At 44.3% G+C, this 13,802-nt stretch overlaps 1 protein-coding gene across 3 annotated transcripts in view; it reads left to right on the forward strand.

Annotated features, from left to right (window-relative positions):
* The window catches only part of npas3 (neuronal PAS domain protein 3), a 152,055-nt gene that overhangs the window by 48,509 nt on the left and 89,744 nt on the right, over window positions 1-13,802 (forward strand). For all 3 annotated transcript variants that reach the window (XM_008315565.3, XM_017034430.2, XM_017034437.2), the window contains one exon: window positions 12,283-12,527. In XM_008315565.3, the coding sequence (XP_008313787.1) occupies window positions 12,283-12,527 (245 nt within the window). The remainder of the gene's footprint in view (window positions 1-12,282; window positions 12,528-13,802) is intronic.

Consider the following 13,802-nt stretch of genomic DNA (forward strand, 5'->3'; position numbering starts at 1 on the left):
TTAGCTCAGGGGGACGTGGAAGCTGCTGGTCCACCACTGCCTCCTGTGGTCAGTTTGTGTCATTTAGGTCAATTAATGTAAAACATTTTAAACACTGACCAAAACATAAATCAATAATTAAACATATTACTTCAATTCCGGTGGATTTACTTTGTCTTTAGACTTGTTGATACAGAGTACTCAGGTGACAAACTACATATAGCAGAGTACTCAGGTGACAAACAACATATAGCTACATATGGAAACTATCAACTATTTTTAGACCATATTTTTTCTTTGCTAATTATTATAAATAATTTTTTTGTTTCCATCTTTCCTTCTATTTTGTCTTTTTATTAAAAAAGGAAGCTGCAAATTCAGTATTTTAACCTTTTAATTTTTTTGTTTCCATCTTTCCTTCTCTTTTGTTTTTTTTATTAAAAAACGAAGCTTAGTGCAAATTCAGTATTTTAACCTTATCTTTTATTTCTTGTTATTTTTTCATGGTCAGGAAACCTGTTAATAACAAATCGTATGGATTTAGACAGGGATGTGTGTGTGTGTGTGTGTGTGTGTGTGTGTGTGCATCTTTTGAAGTCTGGATGACGTGATGTTTTCAGTCCACAGACATTGATCTTAATGCCCATCTGTCTGATGGTCCCTGAACTCACCACAGTTTACCCTCATTCATTCTGACGCTGTGATTTACTTCAAACTTCTCCTTCTGTAATTTCCCAGCCCTGGATCAATAAAGGACAACTAAATATCTGTCCATCTAAACAAACAGAGACTACACAGATGAAGCCACTGCTGTTGCTGATGCTGATGCTGATGCTGATGCTGCTGCTTCAGCTTCATAGTTGAGGCTTCAAACTGTAGCTGTAGAATCTGCCACTGAACCTGATGCTGGGACCTGAGCAGCAGCAGCAGCAGTAACAGCAGCAGTAACAGCAGCAGCAGTAACAGCAGCAGCAGTAAGTTCAGCAGCAGCAGGTTCGGCAGCAGCAGTAGGTGCAGCAGCAGCAGTAGTTTCAGCAGCAGCAGTAACAGCAGCAGCAGTAACAGTAACAGCAGCAGTAACAGCAGCAGCAGTAACAGTAACAGCAGCAGTAACAGTAACAGCAGCAGCAGTAACAGTAACAGCAGCAGCAGTAGTTTCAGCAGCAGCAGTAAGTTCAGCAGCAGCAGTAACAGTAACAGCAGCAGCAGTAAGTTCAGCAGCAGCAGTAGTTTCAGCAGCAGCAGTAACAGTAACAGCAGCAGTAACAGTAACAGCAGCAGCAGTAACAGTAACAGCAGCAGCAGTAACAGTAACAGCAGCAGTAACAGCAGCAGTAACAGTAACAGCAGCAGCAGTAGTAGCAGCAGTAGTAGCAGCAGTAGTAGCAGCAGTAGTAGCAGCAGTAGTAGCAGCAGTAGTAGCAGCAGTAGTAGCAGCAGTAGTAGCAGCAGTAGTAGCAGCAGTAGTAGCAGCAGTAGTAGCAGCAGCAGCAGGTTCGGCAGCAGCAGCAGCTCCTACAACAGCTCCATAACTCCAGTATCTTTCCAAGCATCAATTCCAGCTCAGAGGCTCCTCAGTTTACAGCAGTGTTTACATCACCATCTCCCATATGTTTATTAAAGTATTAAAGTCTCCGACATAAGGCGTTAAAACTTGACCACCAGTCGTGGACCGGACCGGACTGGACCGTTATGTGGTCATGTAGGGCTATACGCAGGAGACGGCTTTATTTACGTTCACCGGTTTTACACCACACAACTTATACATTAGCAGGAAAACATTATATCATCAGCAAAAAGTTAAGAATAAATAACTGATGCTGCCCCCTGGTGGCAACATCATCCTCTTATCACTTACACGTTAATGCGCAGAGCTGTGCTCTCTGCCTTATTCAAACTCACCTGCATCAACTGCTGCTGTTGCTGCTGCTGCTGTTGCTGCTGCTGAGGCTGCTGCTGCTGAGGCTGCTGAGGCTGCTGCTGAGGCTGCTGCTGAGGCTGCTGCTGAGGCTGCTGCTGAGGCTGCTGCTGCTGAGGCTGCTGAGGCTGCTGAGGCTGCTGAGGCTGCTGAGGCTGCTGCTGAGGCTGCTGCTGCTGCTGCTGAGGCTGCTGCTGCTGCTGCTGTTACTGCTGCTGCTGCTGCTGCTGCTGCTGCTCATCTGTTGCCCGCGGCGTTTTCCCATAATCATCGGGGCTCGTTTCTGCTGAGAGATTCCCCCGGAGGAAAACACTGAGACAGAGAGACATGAAAGCCACTGTTTTTTCTGCCTGACACCATGTTTGTAAATGTGATTTCTTAGTCAGGACAGGTGTGTGTGTGTGTGTTTATGTTACACACACACACACACAAACACACCTCAGTAAGAATTAATAAGACCAAACCTGACTGCTGAGGATTTTGAATGTTACAACTAGGTCTGCAAAAAGAAGCAAAAAGGGTTCAACATGAAAAGCGCCCCCTGGGGTCAAAACATGAGTTAAAGACTAATGAGTGAGAGACTAATGACTCAACATTTGTGAAATTTACACTCTAGTTATCGATAGATTTGAATGTTTTCCCATTTTTTAAAACTTCGGTGGAAAGTCTGTGGGTTTCAAAAACCAAAAATGTATAAAAATCTCTCCTCCTCCTCCTCCTCCTGTCTGGTATTTTAGCCTCTCTCGGCTTCACCCGCTGCAGAATCTTCACTCTATCTCCTCCAGTTCTGCTCCACTTGCTGCCTTGAGACCATTTAGCAGAAAATCCCCCTCAGTTTTCTCTCTCTCTCTCTCTCTCTCTCTCTGTCTCTCAGATTAGAACTGAACTGAGACGAGACAAGATCATAAAAGAGCTTCTTCAGCCACCATCTCTTAGAAAAAGGTCCGTCCAATCACGAGCAGCGCTGCAGAGAGCAGATATACAGTATGTTCTAGAAGAAAAGCTCTGCGCCAAAGTTATTTATGAAGAGTTAACGTTAAAGCGTGACGTTCACTTCTGTGTTTGTGGTTGAACTAATGCTACAGTGGAATATTCCAGAACCTGCTGTGGTGAAGAGAATATCCTGCTGACTCTATTGTCCACGCTGACCAGAGCCAGTGATTGGTTCACCTGCTAACAGTACAGCAACAAACAAACAAACATCTGTGTGTCAGTCTGTACTAATGAGTGATTCCAGAGCCCCCTGCTGGAGGACAGGGGACGTCTACACATAAAAACTGGAATTCAACTTTTTACCACAACGGTACTGATCCGATTGTTGTATGTAGTCTTAGATTGAGGCGGCGGTTTATGGATGCGCACACACAGGCACACGCACACACACACACACACACACACACACCGTCTGGTCTGAGACCATAATCATTGCTGGACAAAAGACACTCTGGTCTCTCTCTAACTCTCTCTCTGTCTTCCTCTCTCTCTCTCTCTTTGTCTGTTTCTCTCCTTCTCTGTACCACATAGTCTCTCGCCCAGTCTAACTCGCCCTCCTGTGGCTGTATAAACCTGTCGAGCTGACAGGAAACTCCCTCTGGAGACCTGAGATCACAGATGCTCTGCTGATGGGACGTCCAGTTAGTCATCATGCACAAACACACACACACACACACACATGCACATCACACACGTTTCCATTTACGTGTCACACGAGGACACACACAGTTTGACCATGGTGTCTTTATTCAAGGACGAGTGGACACGCACACACACACACACACGCGCGCTGGTCCATCTGGCCAGTAGAGGTGCTACACACAGTGTGCAGAGCAGGAGGCTGTTTGGAATTGTTGGACACTTGAACTTCATTACACACACACACGGAGCTCCACACACACACTGTGTTTGCACATTTGTGTTTGTGTGTGGAAATCCAAGTTGAATTTTTCAAGTTTAAAAAAAATATTTTTCTTGAACGTAGGAATCGCTCATTGATTTAAAGCAGAATTATTTTTTGACTTTGAAAAAAATGTATCATAATTTATTCAATCATTCATTCGTCTCCTTTAAAAACAATTCAAAAATACAAAGTTAACCCCAAAATATCTAAAACCAAAGCCATTGTTTCTGGCTTCAAAATGACCACATTTAATGGAATGTGTTTTTTAAATCTTGCACCTTGACGTCACATCTCCAGATGTGCTCTGTATGCAGACGACACGATATATTTATAATCTTGATTAAATTAATTAATCGCAGGATGTTGATGTCAGTCCTTTGTTGACTGTTTTTAAGTTGGATCGTGATTTGTCTGAATGCGACTTTGTTTCAATTCGTTGGTAATTTATTTATTTTAAAATGTGTGTGAATTCTATAAAGTTTACAGCGTTTATTAACGTTATCTTTGTGTGCACTGTAGCTCGAGAATGACCAAACATGAATAATCGCTTTACTTTGAAAAGACGGATGAGGATGTGGTTCACCTGCACAAACAGTCAGGCTAGCATGTTGACCTCTGGATCAGGTGGTTCACCTGCACAAACAGTCAGGCTGACCTCTGGATCAGTCGTGGTCAGCCCCGCTTTCTAACTGGATAACAGACTGTGCAATGATTGTTTTGTTTTTTTGTTTTTTTTCTTTTATTGAAGTGTCCTGTGGAGTTTTATTGTAATAACCAACTGGATGACAAAGAGGGAATGATTGGAGCGTCAGCTAAGACTGTATTGATTAGGACACTACTGTGTTTTTATTGTTGACTGACGCTAGAAAAAAGAGGTTCATTTTCAAACACACTTGCTTTTAAATGTAGTTTTTTGCGACGGATGGATGGATGGAGGGATGGATGGATGGATGGATGTATGGGTGAGAGGCTTAAGTGGGTGAGAGAGAGGAGTGACTGCAGAGCAAAGCGTTAAGAGTCAGAATAAAAGAACAATTTGCATAAACACTTGTGCTTTTGTTGCCGCAATTAACTTGAATGGCTTTTAGCTTTTCACTCACATTGGTATGTGTGTGCGTGGGAGTGTCTTTGTGCGAGCGTGCGTGTGTGTGTTTTAAGAGGGCTCTGTGCTATGATCCTGGCGAGCGAGTGAGGAAAAAGAGAGGGAGGAAACAAAGCATGAGGCTGAGGAGCAGAGAAGGAGTCGGGTCAGACTGGGTCAACACCCAGTGAGGCGTTCAGGGACACGATAACTCCAATCACAGATGGTGAGCTTTAGTGCGGATGAAGCTCATTGCAAATGAACGATACCGACAAGGACTGACAGTGTTCTGGGGTTAGAGTGGGCAGCAGCAGCAGCAACAGCAGCAGCCTCAGCAGCAGCAGCAGCAGCAGCCTCAGCAGCAGCAGCAGCAGCAGCCTCAGCCTCAGCAGCAGCCTCAGCCTCAGCAGCAGCAGCAGCCTCAGCAGCAGCCTCAGCAGCAGCAGCAGCAGCAGCAGTAGCAGCAGCAGCAGCAGCAGCAGCAGCCTCAGCAGCAGCAGCAGCAGCAGCAGTAGCAGCAGCAGCAGCAGCAGCAGTAGCAGCAGCAGTAGCAGCAGCAGCAGCAGCAGCAGTAGCAGCAGCAGCAGCAGCAGCAGCAGCACTGGACATCTGTCAGGTTGGAGTAGGTTTTAAAACTGTGACCTGGTCTGAACACAGCAGGGATCAAACCCTGGACAGTCCTGTGTTCCATCACTGGGTCACTTTTAAAGATGAACACAAATTCACACACTTTTTCACACATTCAAGGCCAATGACATGATCATTATTTGCGTTGAACATCGGTGTCAAAGACTCACAGACCTGGACAGTTCCTCATTGTGGGACGATTGAAGAACTTCATTTTTTTTAAATGTAAGAATTGAATTAGCATTGCAGTTCCAGCAGGTGCATCGACGTTTCATTAGTTCTGATCCCTTCACAGTGACTTTGACACCACTGGAGTCTGGAATCATTTTGCAGGAGGGAAATCCTTTAAAGCAGAGGGACGCTGGGTAAAAACCACAGACACTGTGTCATGACCACTGCCATAAATAAAAGTGTGCTGAAGTGCAGGGTTGTTTTCCAGGTGAAGCCTCATCCGTCACAGTCCAAACTCTTGGCTCTGACAGAAGTTAACTGCAGAAGAAAAAGCCTATAATCTTTGATTTGTTTGAGTGTTTACTCGATAGGAAGATAAATCAGAGAGAGAGAGCAGAAGAAAAAAAGGCCAGAGAAAGTCTCAGCGTCTTTGTGTTTACCTCATCTATTATAGATGGAGTGGAGCTCACCCGTGTGTGTGTGTGTGTGTGTGTGTTAGCCTTAGCAGCAGCAGGTTTCTGTAACCTGCTTTGATCAGTCACAGTCAGAGAGGCTGGCAGCAGCGTGGCACCCGACAGATGTGCACGGAGCCTGTTGTTGTTGTTGTTGTTGTTGTTGTTGTTGTTGTTGTTGTGTTTTTAGGTTTCACTGGGTAAATTACGACAAGCATGCTCCACTTCAGGTGTGTGTGTGTGTGTGTGTGTGTGTGTGTGTGTGTGTCCTCAAGTGTGTGTTTTTGTGGTTACTTCAGGGGTAAAAAGCTAAAGTTAGCAGAACATCAGTCCATTGATTTTCCTGAAGATTATTTGAAGACAGACGGCAGTTTGGAGTCTTACTGACTTTTCCTTTAAATGATTTTCGTTAGCTTCGTCTTCTTTTTCTTTTTTTCTTTTTTGATGTTTTGACAGAAACATGTCAGCTGAGAATTTACTTTTGGACTCATTACACCTGAAACCAGACATTGACAAATAAAAAATATATAAATTAAAAAAAATCTAAATTTTAGGTTGTTGAGACACTTAGGTTGTCCGTTGCTGCCCCTTGTGGTCAGTTTGTGCAGCAGCAGCAATACATCAAAATAATTTATTTTTAAAACTTTTAATTACCGTCCTGACACATTTGCCCCTGTAAATTCAGAGGGCAGTAGTGGCTCCGTCCTCACTCACTGCTCCTGGTTCTTAAAGCTGCCACTGTTCACTGTGGTGATGGGTTAAAACAGAGGTCACAGTTGGTTGTGGTGACAGTGGTGAGCTGTGTCACAGTGACAGGAGATCACTTTTCTTCTCCTTCCTCTCTCTCTCTCTCCACGGCCCCTCCCCCCTTTAATATATCCTTCATTTTTGTAATCCAAAATTCTGCCTTTATTTCCTTCTTTCTTCTCTCTCTCTCTCCTCTCTCACCACTGTCCTTCCTTCCTTACATCCTCCTCCTCCTCCTCCTTCCTGGCTCCAGTGGTGTGGAACGGTTCAGTATTAGCTCTGAAATTAGCAGCAGTCCCTCGTTAAAGAGTTGGCAGGAGTATGGACACACACACACACACACACACACACACTGCTCCCCCCTCGGAGACACAGAATTACACCTCTTTCTGTTCATGTATTTATCATTTGCTTTACTCTTTTTTTCCTCCTCACTCGTCTCCATCACCTCCTCCTCGGTCTTTTTTCTCCTTGTGTCCTCCTCTAACCTTCACACAGAGATGTTCCTCCTCTTCTTCCTCCTCTTCTTTGGCAGACAGCCACAGACAGCCACAGACAGCCACAGACAGCCACAGACAGTTTCCTTCCTGTCGTCCTCCTTCATCTTACTCACTCTTTTGGTTTCTCTGGTTTTCATTTTTCACTTCCTTCTGCAAAACTACCTCCATGACTCCTGTCTCCTGTCATGACTCCTGTCTCCTGTCATGACTCCTGTCTCCTGTCATGACTCCTGTCTCCTCCTCCTCTTCACCCTAATGTTGTTCGTCCAACTCAGAAATCCTCACCCTCTGGTCCGTCCTTGTCTTTTACCATCCATCCAACAATCCAACCTCTTTCTGTTCTTCCCTCTGTACACCAGCTCCACCCATCCATCCATCCATCCATCCATCCATCCATCCATCCATCCATCCATCCATCCATCCCAGTCGTCCCGGCTCATTTTAGGACCTTTTATTTCTGAGGTATGAATGGACTGGTGGTTGGTGGCCCCGTCCCTGGAGGACATCAGAGGTAGAGATGATTGATGGATCTTTGTCTGGACCTTAATAAACACAGGGTTTCAACTCAAAGTGAATGAACTTCTGTGAAATTTAGGCCAAGAAAGTGAACAAACGTGTGCCGCAAACAGAGCAGTGTAAAAGTCGACCTTTGACTCGGATAACAAGATGTTAGCATCGCAGGCCAGGAGAGAGTCAGGACCTGACGCTGTGTGTGTGTGTGTGTGTGTGTGTGAACACTTGAGATGAAGTGTGCGTGAGCAGCAAAAAGGTGTTTTGGCAGAGTTTCACACAGACACAGTGTGGTGTAGCCTCTCCACAGGCCTGAGCTGCTCTACACAGCTAATTAGCTTGGCAACAGAGTCAGAACAACATACCTTTGGCCTGTGAACACACACACACACACACACACACACAGTGGACACCTCTGTCCAACACACCTGGACACTCCAACAGCAGACACACTGAGCTTGGATTCTGTTTCAACTTCGGCCCTGATCAGTTACTGCAGATTAAAGGCAGAGTTCAGGGTTTTTGAGGAAGGCTTTTGTCTGAGGCCGTGACAAAGCAGGTTAATGGGAAACAATTCCTTTTATATTTCCACACTGAAGTCCAGGAGGAAATCAGGGACTTTGGCACAAAGGAAGCAGAACTACTGCTGCCTCCTGTGGTCAGTTTGTGTGTAAAAGTTCACATTTTCTCTCTGGGATTTGGCATTGGAAGCATATAAATGAAAAAAGAACTTCCTGGTGGAAAGTGTCAAAAGAGTTGAAGTCATTAACGACATCAGTTTAAAGGTGTTGAAAACACGTATTAGATGTTAAAATCAACACAACAAATACATTTAATTCAAACATTTTTCAAAACCACAGACTGAGAACAACCTACAGTGATGTTTGCGGTCTATGACAGCAGCCAGCAGACAACACGTGCACACATACGTGCACAGACCTAGTCACACCACAGTATATGAACACTGCTTCCACTACTTTTAATAAATCTTTCCTATTGTCATTGTTTTAGCTCCTGGACATTTTGTCTTTTAATTGGACAACTGCAGTTTTATCTCCTTCAGCAAAAAGACAAACTTTTACATTATTTATTTTAAAATGCATGAAATCATTAATGCACAACGTTAGAACAATTAAGGAACGCTCATGTGACTAATACGATAAGGAAGATTATGGGCTGTAATAATGTGAATTTTATGGATATGAGAGCAGGGTTTTAATTACTAAAGATGAATAGTAACATGAATCAGAAACAAACGAGAGGGAGGCAAATTACAGGGAGGAAACGCTGTTGAACATTTTAAAATAAATTATAGAAAAAAACCTCAGTGTAAATGATAATGAGTGTATTTGTAATGTGTGCTGTAAAACGATCCTTCATGTTTACACCGTCAGCAGAGGAGGTTTCTGTGTTTGTGCTGCTGTTTGACTGCGTCGCTTCAGGGTTAGACAAACTTTTCTGACAGGAGACTGGAGATTATGAACCACTGACCAAAGTCCATGGAGAAAATCAGAGATTTTAGCCCAGCGGGACTCATGAGCTGCAGCTGATGGTTTGTTGTTTGTTGTTGTTTTTTTTAATAGAATCCTCCGTCCTGGTTAACTTCCTTCTCTTCTTCCTTTGTTTCATCCTTCCTTTCTTCCTTCTCTCCTCCTCCCTCTTTGATTTCACCTATAGATCGATTTTGGCACTCCTGTGATCAGTACTCACTCACACACACACACACACACACACACACACACAGTGAACAGCAATGTCATCGCCACGGTGATGTCAGCAGGTGGGGTTTAATCCAAAGTGACACTTGTTCTCTGCCTTCCTTTACCAGAGCCATGGAGGCAATTACCCTCTGTGTGTGTGTGTGTGTGTGTGTGTGTGTGTGTGTGTGTGTGTTCTCCCCCTGGTTCCCGTCCTCAGCAGAGTTGACAGGGTGGAACCTTGGCTGCAGGTCACCTGAATTGAAAGAGAGAGAGAGAGTGGGGTAGAGAGAGCTTTAAAAATGAGGAGCAGCAGTAAAGACAGAGACAGCACTTGTTCTCTGTCCCTTTTCATCAGCCTGAAGCCTAAATCATGTGATGATCCCAGGACGATCTTATTAAAAAGGACCGTCACTTCCTCTTTCACTTCTCCTACAATCATAAACTGACACCTAAAGGACACTCAGCATATTTTTAAAGTGTGTTTCTAAGAGATACTGACACACGCTGTCGGCGCCCCCTGCTGATGAAATCTCTCAAAGAAACGTACCTGTGAAGACACGTCAAATATCACCGTCCTGTGCCAGTGACAACTGTCCTGCAGTCCGGTTCACTCCTCACTCTTCCACACCAAAAACCATTGGAAAAAAAAGGGATTTTATCTTTCAGGTCCATCGGAGCTACTGGTCCACTACTGCCCCTCATGGTCAGATTTTGTAACTGGGATAAATCAAAGCAATTGATTTTAAACACGGGTGTTGCCATAACAACGACTGTGTGCTGCTGGTTGTTCTATTGACCTGTGGTTCATTGTTGTGTGAGTGTTTCCTAAGTTGAGTCATTTCACTTTGTAAACCAGTCATTTTCCATAGAAAAATCAATGGTTTTAGCCCAGAGTGCCAAAGGTGCTGCTGGTCTACCGCTGCCTCGTGTGGTCAGTGTGTGTCACTGAGATGAATTGAAACAAATCATTTAAACTCAGTGGTGTAGACAGTGGTAAAACAGTTGTTACTGAAGGCTGAGGTGTAAAATCATGGGTTTTCTCTGTAGACCTTGGTATGAGAAAGAGTTTGACAAACATTGTAAAATAAATCATGGGTTTTCTCTGTAGACCTTGTTATGAGAAAGTCAGAGTTTGACAAACATTGTAAAACGCTGAGTTTTAATGATTTGTTCTATTGTGTATTGTTGAAGAAACATTTACTACTTCTTTGGCTAAGGATTTTCTCTGCACCTTTTTGTAGAACATGGTATGTTTGTTTCCGTGCATGTGCCCGTGCACAGAGTTCTGAAGGCCGTCAGTGGTCAGGACCTGGACGCTGCTCAGATTTCCCCGTCGTCCCACAGAGCCGTACAGAGCTCGGCCTCTTATCTCTCCTCATATTCACCGCTGCTGTGATTCTATTTTATCTCCTCCGCTGAAACTCCTCCATGTTTGTTTGTTCTCTTTCCTTCTTCTCCTCTCCTCCTCCTTCTCTTCCTCCTCCTCCTCCTCCTCCTCCCACTTCTCCTCCTGCTTCCAAGTCTGGCCTGAGCTGATGGATGAGCTGATGGTGTAAACAGATAACTCTCCTATCTGGACACAAGAGAGGGAAAAAATGAAGCTCGGAGTTTATTTTACCCCCAAATATAAATGGAAGGAAAATTGAATTTGGTTCAAAGTAAATGAAAATGAATTTGCTGCAATATGTGGAGATAAGAACGTAGAGAAACACGTACAGGACACGCCCACAGCATGATGTCACCGTCTCCTCACCCAGTTGGGCTTTTTTGAGGTTTTAGATTCAGTTCTTGTGGAACTGACAGCGGTGGATCCCTTTTCACTCTGTTCTTTCCTCCTCTTCCTCTCCTCTCCTCTCCTCTCCTCTCTTCTCCTCTCCTCTCCCCTCCTGTCCTCTCTCCTCCTCTTCTCTCCTCTCTCCTTAATCTCTCCTCCCTCAGATAAATAAATGACAAACAGTATGAAAATGATATTCTTTCCTTGATGACAGCCATTATTCATCTGTCGCCCCTAAACAACTCTTCCACCTTCTCTCCTCCTCCCCCTCAGTGTTTCTCCTCTCACCATCTCATCCCTCTTCTTACTCCTCCTCCTCCTCCTTCTTTCGCTCCCTGTAACACTTTTCTTTGGTATTTTTTTTTTGCACAGGCAAAAATTAATCACCTGTCTTTTGTGTGTGTGTGTGTGTGTTTATATGTGTGTGGTTGTGTGTGTGTGGCCGGAAGGAAGCCCATAGAGGTTTTTAGCAGCTGATTTATTGCAGAGTTAATTCATAACGGCATGAGATGATGATGACAAGAGAGAGAGAGAGGTAGAGAGAGAGGGAGGGAGGGGGGACGGCGGGGGTAGACGGAGAGAGCGGAAGACAGGGGAGAGAACAAACAGAACGGTTCTTTGGTTTAAATTAATGGAGTGTAAAGTGATGGAGGTAAAAGGAAGTTACGGAGAGCGAGGAGGTGAGGATGGAGGTGAGGAGAGGAGGTGGTGAAGGAGCAGACAAAATAAACAGGAGGAGAAGGTGAAGAGTAGTGAGTCTCTGCAGATGTCTGGGCTGAGGAGGACGTGAAGAGGGTTGAGCATAAAGCCAACCTTTACCACTGACCAACACAATCACTAATGCGGTCACTAAGGTTTTTACTTTGATGTTCAGCAGCTGTCCTAACGTCCTAATGTCCCATCATCCTCTGTCTCCGTCCTCTCAGGCTGCAGGCTCTGAGGAAGGAGAAGTCACGTGACGCAGCACGGTCGCGGCGTGGAAAAGAGAACTTTGAGTTTTATGAACTGGCCAAGATGCTGCCGCTGCCTGGCGCCATCACCAGTCAGCTGGACAAAGCGTCCATTATCCGTCTCACCATCAGCTACCTGAAGATGAGGGACTTCGCCAACCAGGGAGACCCGCCATGGAACCTACGCATCGAAGGACCACCCCCCAACACCTCTGTCAAAGGTAGGACCATATTTGAGAGTGAAAAAAATGACTTTTTAAAGTAATGTTAAGTCTGAGGAGACTTTGTTGCTCCTGAAAGTTTGGACTACAAAATCCTTTACTGATGGACTACCTGTTTGTAGTTGCCATTGGACGAACAACATGGTCACCAATCATCCTGTCGCTAACTAAATGTACATCGTTAGACGTCATGCTAACCCAACCTTTGCTACTGTAACAAATATTAATAATTAAACTGTTGCATTTGGGCGTGTTGCTAGTGTGGCTATTGGAGCTAGTTTAGCTGCTCATAGACCTGAGCTACATGTCACTGACTGACCCTCTTGTTAACTGACATTAGTTCAAAGGAACTTATTTAACCCGTCGCTAACTAGTAGAAGGCTAACCAAATTATTGTCCATTTACTAACAGTCTTGTTAGTAAAAATGTACTGTAATTTATTGACATAAACCTGACAGGATGCTAACACACTGCCTATTGCCACTACACCTATTGCTCTTAACTTGTCCTTGGCTGAACTTTTGCGCACAAACCTGTTGCTAATCAACCTGTGGTTAGTCAAACACACACACACAAACACACATTTGTTTTGCTCTTGTTCTTTGGCTCACAAACCTGTCCAGAGCTAACATGATGCTAACACACCTGTAACTAACTTCTCACTCAGAGCCTTGTTGTTATTGGCTCCGTTGTAAAATAAAAACATTGCTAATTGTTGCTAGCTAAGACAATGCTTAACAACAGGCTACTAATTAGCATTTAGTTTAGATCTTTATGCTGATAAATATGAATGTATACATTCACAGAAACACACACGGGTACAGCAAGGTCTGCACACACACACACACACACACACACATACATTTTTTTCTTAAGTGTGTTTTTTCTCTGAAAGAACATTAGGCTTTGATGAATTTCTGCCTGCTGTATCACTGAGCACACGCTCGTGCACACTCCACAAACTCTAGCCACTCCACGTGCCCGTGCACACTCCACAGGCTAAGTGGGAATTTGACTTTGAAATGTGTCTTTGTACAACAGTGCACTTAGAGCAGGAGAGGAACACCAGCTTCATTTGATTTTCTTAAATGAAAGCTTGACCTGCAGATGAAAGCCAGGACCATGAATATGCACACCAAACACACACACTCACACACACTCACATACAGGTGTATATGTGTGTGTACAATCATATTCACCTGGAGGCTAAGCTTCAATGCTAAGTATTCCATTGTATTTCAGTCAGAATCACAGACCTGACTCTGTGTGTTTATG

This window comes from Cynoglossus semilaevis, chromosome 1, assembly GCF_000523025.1.
Source record: "Cynoglossus semilaevis isolate Cse_v1.0 chromosome 1, Cse_v1.0, whole genome shotgun sequence".
Classification (NCBI taxonomy): domain Eukaryota; kingdom Metazoa; phylum Chordata; class Actinopteri; order Pleuronectiformes; family Cynoglossidae; genus Cynoglossus; species Cynoglossus semilaevis.